Source organism: Sycon ciliatum, chromosome 1, assembly GCF_964019385.1.
Source record: "Sycon ciliatum chromosome 1, ocSycCili1.1, whole genome shotgun sequence".
NCBI classification, from domain to species: Eukaryota; Metazoa; Porifera; class Calcarea; order Leucosolenida; family Sycettidae; genus Sycon; species Sycon ciliatum.
Window position 1 is genome coordinate 39,279,224 of NC_088643.1, and position 7,500 is coordinate 39,286,723.

A 7,500-nucleotide genomic window follows, 5' to 3' on the forward strand; every position below is an offset into this window, starting at 1 on the left:
TGAGTCATCGTTTTAGCAATATGGCTGCGTTCTGAGTTATAGCACATTCTTAGACTCTTATTGTACTGGATCATGGTGTGTGCACTTTATAACACGTGTACATGTATAACAAAAGCTGAATTACAGAACGGTAGAAAATGATATGTCCCATTCTCAGCTTTGGTTTCTGGCGTTCTTTTAATTATTAGTATTTCGGGCTGCGTGTTCTTGGGCTCCGTGTTCTGTAAAGCGGAAGTTAAGCCTAAAATCAAATTTTCACCAGTTGTAATCTTCGGGGTGCTGAGTCGGATGGTCTCTGTCCAAGAAAGCTGAGACGCTCCCTTCCTCCTTTATTCCCAATCGAACTTGCGCACTTCCACCGAAATTGGGTGACTGCGCCCTACTAGATGAGGATTTGTATGCAAAATGTCACCAAAAGCGCCATTTCGTTCTTATAAAAGCACGGATGACCGCGATTGGCTCATATGTTGTAGTCTTTTGGACGCTGAGTCGACTGGTTTTGGTCCGAAAAGGCTGCGATGTAGCGTTCGGCCCTTATTCCCAATCGAACATGGCTGAACAAGCGGTCACGTGCTCCTGCGTACACAAGTTACTTGGTCACCGCGCCAGCAGGCTACAACTTTCACACCAAGGTTCAAAGGTTCAACTCGAGTGATAGAAACTCGCTCAAACATGCTGTAAGTTGGAATAAGGGCCGAATGCTACATCACAGCCTTTTCGGACCAAAACCAGTCGACTCAGCGTCCAAAAGACTACTAGTACAACATATGGGCCAATCGCGGTCATCCGTGCTTTTATAAGAACGAAATGGCGCTTTTGGTGACATTTTGCATACAAATTCCCATCTAGTAGGGCGCAGTCACCCAATTTCGGTGGAAGTGCGCGAGTTCGATTGGGAATAAAGGAGGAAGGGAGCGTCTCAGCTTCCTTGGACAGAGACCATTGGACTCAGCACCCCGAAGACTACAACTGGTGAAAATTTGATTCCAGGCTTAACTTCCCCTTTAAAGCGAGGCTCTACTGTACATGTACATGTAATGTAAAGAACTAACTTGGTGTGCCCCCGTCAATTTCTACCTGTAAACAACTTCAGCACATACACCAGAATACAGTGCTGAACCAATTCAATTATCATTATCATGCACATGGACCACATGATAGTACATTCGACTGTCCCCCGTGAATTCCGCGGCAGAATATCAGAAATTCCGTGCAGAATTCTGCGGCTAAAAACAGTAAATTCTGTGCTAATTCTGCGAATCCTTCTCTATTCTGCGGCAATTCTGCAAGGAAAATGAGCGTAAAAACAGGTTGAATTTTCGCAACCCCACCGAAGTTTGTTGTCCCTATAAATTCTGAACCAAAATTATGCGAAATCCTGGTCGAAAAAATTAAAAGCTCTAAAATATACTGCCAGTTGATTATGAAAGTCACAAGCAGGTTGGTTTGGCTGTGAAAATACATTGAAAGTCTCCAGAAAAAGCAGTTTTTCTCTCTTTTCTGCAATATTCCGCGGGATTTTCTGAATTCAGCGGACGCTACTGGATTCTGCGGAAATTCTGCAATCCGCGGAATCGCGGAATTCACGGGGGCCAGATTCGAGCGCAGGTATTCCCGGGGGGGGGGGGGGGGGGGGCTTTACATTATTTCACTTGCAAACACATTGCACGTTACATGCACTTTCGATTCCTTCACTGTAGATCTACATAAGAAAAGGAACAAAACAGCCCAGCTGCAGCATGCATTCTTGATCATTAATCTGGCACACCCTGGTTTCAGTCAACCACATGGTACATGTACTGTAGCAACTAAAAGTGCTTATAGCCTAGACACAGGCAGGACGTGCTATATGTGTGCTTTCTTTTCCATCTCCTTCACGACGAGGAAACTCAATACAAGTGCAGACTGCCTCTTTTACGGCCAAAGAAACACAGTGTATGGTGAAGAAAGTGTCCTAAGGCCGAGTAAAGGAAATAGCTAAGAAATACTTCGAAGTAGGAATGGTAAAGCTACTAAAAGACTGGAACTGTACCCTTTAATTTAAACAACTTCCAGCTAGTATGTGACATACAAGTCAGTTAGGTTCAACACTATGCCAGTGGATGACAGGGCAGTGCCCAACTCCGATGCCAACCAGCCACGTCATGGACAGACGCACCAATGAGATGGTTAGGGATAGTCGGAGGCGAAAGTTAACCACAAGGAAGAACGGAGAAATTGTGTACAGCTACAAACAGGATCCGGAAACACAAGCTTTCGGTCAAAGGGAATGAATTCTACACGAGCATCATTCCCCATACTTCACAGTCTAGCCAGCACCAGCATTTACACACTGAATGCCAGCATAAGATAGAGTGACCAAATTAGGACAACATCACCAGGCCTGGCAATCAAACAGAAGATTGTTGTCCATAGACTGTTGTCCATATTCAAGAGCCACATGGATCTGTATGCAGTGACCATGATACTTGATAGGCACTTGGATACCCATATGTGCACAGAATATGATTGGAAAAACCTCAACCAAGACAGAGGCACTGAAAATCTGTCTTCAGTGGCTTGTTTAATTAAACACGGCTACGAATCCCACCAGACCAATTTCACACAATCCACTACAAACGAGCTGTAAATGGTCAGCGTGCTGTGTTCGAAACGCTGGACCACGTTCCTCGGCAAAGGACAAGACGGGTGTGCACGTACTCTTAACCAGTTCAGCCGTGTATGGGATGTGACAGTATTGCTTGTGACCGAACAGCTTGCAAGGAACGAGACAATTCCTCTAGTAACTGCATATGGCACATTTCACAAGGCATATCCTTGGCACTGAGAGTGCACCATGACGATTGTTCCTTCATTTCTCTGACCAGTTGGGTCCACACTTGAGGTCCATAATCAAGATGGAGAGCAGCCAGCTTGCTCTATAGGAACGCATGCGACAATGTTCAGTAGATGGCATAATCCCGACTCCTGCATGGACAAAAACAAAATGAAAAGCCATACAAGTCATAAGCATTGAAGTTCATTGTGAGGAATTATTGATCAATGACCGAGTACTGTAGAACGGGTAATTCTAGCGACTTTTAATTTTAGCGTTTTCCCATTGTCAACCGGTTAGCGACGTTTTATTTTAGCGATTTGCATTTTTCTTCATTGTACACATTTTGATACTGCATTCTACTACTGTATGTACAAACCATCACTGCCGTGTACTATGAGTGCTAGTACGAGAGAACATCATAAAACATGTGCTAACTAGTACCAAGAGTACATAACCCCCCAGAGTGTGCAACGCCTGATCCAGCTCTGCATAGGGTCTTGGTCGAGCGGAATCGGATCTTTGCGTCATAATACCGTACACATCTGAGGGGAACCCGGGGAGTCGCGGGTACTCTTGGATCAAAAACAATGGTGCCCTGCCTCGAGACCGGCCTTGCGCTGGTGTGGAGTGTACGCATGACATCAGAAGATCCGATTCCGCTCGACCAACACCCTATGCAGAGCTGGATCGGTGTTGCACACTCTGGGGGGTTATGTACTCTTGCTAGTACTACTAAAGTGCTGGCAACTGAAATCCGACCCCTTGGGGGTCGGATTTCAGTTGCCAGCACTGTACTAGTATTACTACTCACGGATCACCAGTGCACTACTAATGTCTCAACGGATTAGCGACTTAAAACTTTAGCGAAAAATGAGTTGATCGCTAAATTCGCTAGGGTTTTTACGTCGCTAAAGTTACCCGTTCTACAGTAATCGGTATAATCGTTTCAGCCCTACTTGTACAGTGCGTATCGGTTATAGCGTGGTCGTGTAAAAGAATATACTGCCTACAAGAATGAACTCTCATGTTTTCATAATCATAACATGGATTTCAAGTGCACATTTATTCTTAAAAGCAATTTTATCGTACAGTAGAATATATCGGTCCTAAGAATGGACTTTGTGTAGCAAAACATACCAGATTAGTACAAAGTATATCGTCTGTAGTAATAACATCCGTCCACTGCAGTTCCGACCTGATTCGCGTTGGGTTGTAGTGCTACAGGTTCAACTGTTGTGGTCATGTAACTATGACCAGCCGCATGCACAGTAACACTACATTGCATGTACGATGATCTTCCTGACTCCGCGTACATGCACGTGATGTGTCACATTTGATTTATCGTGTGTAAGAAATATCGGAAATAAGAATAGAAAGTTGTTTTTCAAACACCCACGCTATAACCGATGCCTACTGTACTTCATAGGTGAACCCAATCAATCCCACGGGCCACGACACGCTGATACCACAGGGTCCACCATATGCCATCTTTACAGGGTTTAATGCGCAGCTTCCACAATCCATACTGGTAACACAACTACAAGCACATGCGCATATGCGCCTCTATGTGAGACCAATCGACCTGCAAAAGTAACAAACACGGCAAAAGTGTGTGTATAAGCGCATGGGCCATTACGATATGGTCCTCTTGTCAGGGTCTGTTCACTGCAGTGCTGTCCTTTTTTCTCGGCTTACGGGGCAGGAATATCTCAACAGAAATGTCCCCGCTGTGTTGGTGATGTGCAAGCGGCGTGGGTCGGCTAAGAGTGCAGTATGGAATGGTGGAGTGAGTTAATTCACCGAGAAACGATGAAGGTAATAATTGCGCCTGCCGAACACCATGAGACTCCAGAACATGTCTTTGTCTATGGAATAATTAAGAGTGCATACATACTTATTTAATTCTACCCAACTTCCCATGACTACCATGTATGAACTGCGAAATCGGGTGAAGAGCCTCAATGGACATCGCTCTGAACTACAATTTTGACACTCGTTTGCAGCTGATCTGAGAACGCGATCAGCCTTTTGAAGTGTATCTGTTCACATTCAAAACACCCATTAATATTTGTAACATCGTAGATAATTGTCCTCAAGTTTACGAGAAGAAAATCAGAAATCCATCAGCCATACTAGTTTTCGTGATTCTCGTGTATTGGCAACTAGGGTATTAGGAAAAATTCGCCAAATTTTTGGGCAAGTTACTATCAAGACAATTTTTGCTTTATGAGCAGCCTAGGACAATGGACTATACATACCTGAGGTCTGGGTGGTGTCCGGTAGTTCTTTTTTGGTTCTCACGCCATCAAGTATTTTGGCATCCAAAAATCATAAATTCTGGACGACGCAAAATTGAGAAAAGTGGCTCTGCTGCAACATGACGGACAAATCTCTGGCGGAACGGCTTCCAGATTCTGTTTAGGGACTATCCTAGCCCTCAGCAGGCCAAGTTACAATAGCATTCATGAAAGTCTTCCATGCCAAATCGAAGACGATCAAAATGGTGATTCTGCTCAAAAGTGGTCCCAGAAAAAGTCGAAAAAAGCGGCGTCGTCATCTTCATTTTGCATAAAGATTCGGGTCATTTTTGGCCCTTGGCGCATGGACTGTGTTTGGGTGAGTATTTTACTCTCCAACTCAGATGGACAAGGATGACGTGATGGACCATCATGTGACCATGGTGACAAGTCATTATTGTACCGTACTACTACTGTCAGTACTGACGTGACCATGTACCAACGACGAGCCTTTTTTCAAGTCAACTAATTTTTAGCTTTCCTCGTTCATGTTTTATTAAATTTCATGTGTTTTGAGGTTGAGCGCTCGATCTGAAGGCACGTTACAATAGTGGTAACTATTACTTACTTTTGTTTATGAGTTTTGGAGCTGGAGCGTTGTTTTCAATGTTTGTGAACAAAGGGTTGGCAGATATTTAGATGGTGATATCGCATGAATTCCTTGACCATGGAAGTGGAGCGGGGGAAAAGCCTCCTCGACGAGTTGGCAAGTAAGCACAGCACTCACAGCACTTGTTTCTGGTTCATTTGAATTTTGGCCCAGCTTGACTTCTCTATGCTTGATTGCTGTCCAATTACCGACCGTGATTGCATGTAGATTCAGTTGATAGCATGAAATCGGTGTTTTCCACAAGCAAGTCAGCTCTTACTGATGACCACACAGCGCTGCAAACGTTCTGCTTGGCCCTGGAGACCGCTCTTCGTCATGGTCAGAAAGGTACACCTCTTCTCATGTGTTTTGAAAATATTGTATTGCAGCGCACTGCACTGCACTTGTCTCTGCCATAACTAATGATAGGCACCACTGTAACTATGTACTCATTGTTTGGTCGACAGTCAAAGGTGAATTCCCTTTCTCAGTAGGTCAGCAGGAAGATGTGTTGCGAGTCACTAGGTCCACGGTAATCTCTCATCACTATACGTATGATACTGTTGTTGACATTGAAATCCGTTGAGAAGTCAAGCGGCCACTGGGCGTTGGCCTTGTAGCCGTGAGCACTGCCGCTGGTCTATTTGTACAGTGTACACATGAACTCCAGTGCGTGTACGTGCTGAGCGCTAAGCGGCGGCCCCAGTCACTCCACCGGATTCCAATGTCCACAACAGTACAACGGGCACATTCTACATACATCTATGCCCATAACAAGATACAATACGCTGCAGTCTTTATCATGGTGAACAGGTCGCATGTGAAAGCGCATTGAAAAATACACGAAATGTGACAGCGCTCGGAGTGATTCTGAAGCTTGTTCTTTTTCAGCCAAGCCATGGAAGGTCTTCCTGCCAGCGGCTTTGACTCGACACGAGTGCTGGACATCGAGTTGAGCGCCTCCCTAGCACTTCCTTCACCTTCACACATCCATTCCCGTACCAATTGAATGTGAACCGAGCTTCACCTGTTCACCAGCGATTCGAAAATATCTCACGCATGATGCCTAAAAGTGACCGTTGGTCTCACCAGTCCTTGGAAAAGCTCTATCACTAGAGTGTATGTAGCCCAGCAGCCAGGCTGGATAGAGGTATGCCCACAGCATGGCTGTGTGTGCCCACCGCATGGTTGTGTGTGCCCACCGCATGGTTTTGTGTGCCCACAGCACGGTTATGTGCATGTCTGTGCCTGTGTGCATGTCTGTGCCTGTGTGCATGTCTGTGCCTGTGTGCATGTCTGTGCCTGTGTGCATGTCTGTGCCTGTGTGCATGTCTGTGCCTGTGTGCCTGTGTGCATGTCTGTGCCTGTGTGCCTGTGTGCATGTCTGTGCATGTCTGTGCCTGTGTGCCTGTGTGCATGTCTGTGCATGTGTGCCTGTGTGCATGTCTGTGCCTGTGTGCCTGTGTGCGTGTGTGCATGTCTGTGCCTGTGTGCCCGTGTGCATGTCTGTGCATGTGTGCATGTGCGAGTATTGTAACTTACAGTTGAACTACACTCATTGGCACATTGTCTGGTGTTGTCTGGGACCCAGTCAGGATAATCCAATCCGTTCATTTTGAGCACATTCAAAATTTGTCAATCTGCGGACAGAACTGTTTTGTCCTTTGTGGACTCATCAGCGCAGCACAGAGAAAATGAGGCTGAACAAATGTTGTCATATACTCAGCGTACACCATATTCAGTTACCAACTAGTCCGGAAAAAGCTATCTCAATTCTGCACAGGGTTGGAGTGCAT

At 45.4% G+C, this 7,500-nt stretch overlaps 1 protein-coding gene and 1 long non-coding RNA gene across 3 annotated transcripts in view; one reads left to right on the forward strand and one right to left on the reverse strand.

The window, feature by feature from the left end:
- Positions 1-1,895: 1,895 nt before the first annotated feature.
- LOC135806990 (uncharacterized) lies at positions 1,896-5,392 on the reverse strand. The gene is made up of 2 exons (XR_010551403.1): positions 5,077-5,392; positions 1,896-2,967 (listed from the first exon to the last, which is right to left on the reverse strand). It is a non-coding gene; the product is annotated as an uncharacterized LOC135806990 (long non-coding RNA).
- A 213-nt stretch (positions 5,393-5,605) lies between these two features.
- Positions 5,606-7,500, forward strand: part of LOC135824977 (FYVE and coiled-coil domain-containing protein 1-like) — a 20,982-nt gene continuing 19,087 nt past the window's right edge. The window contains exons 1-2 of one of the 2 annotated variants that reach the window (XM_065337724.1): positions 5,606-5,825; positions 5,933-6,052. In XM_065337724.1, coding sequence (XP_065193796.1) covers positions 5,768-5,825; positions 5,933-6,052 — 178 coding nt within the window. In that variant the 5' untranslated portion in view covers positions 5,606-5,767. The remainder of the gene's footprint in view (positions 5,826-5,932; positions 6,053-7,500) is intronic. The other variant, XM_065337717.1, reaches the window with a different exon arrangement.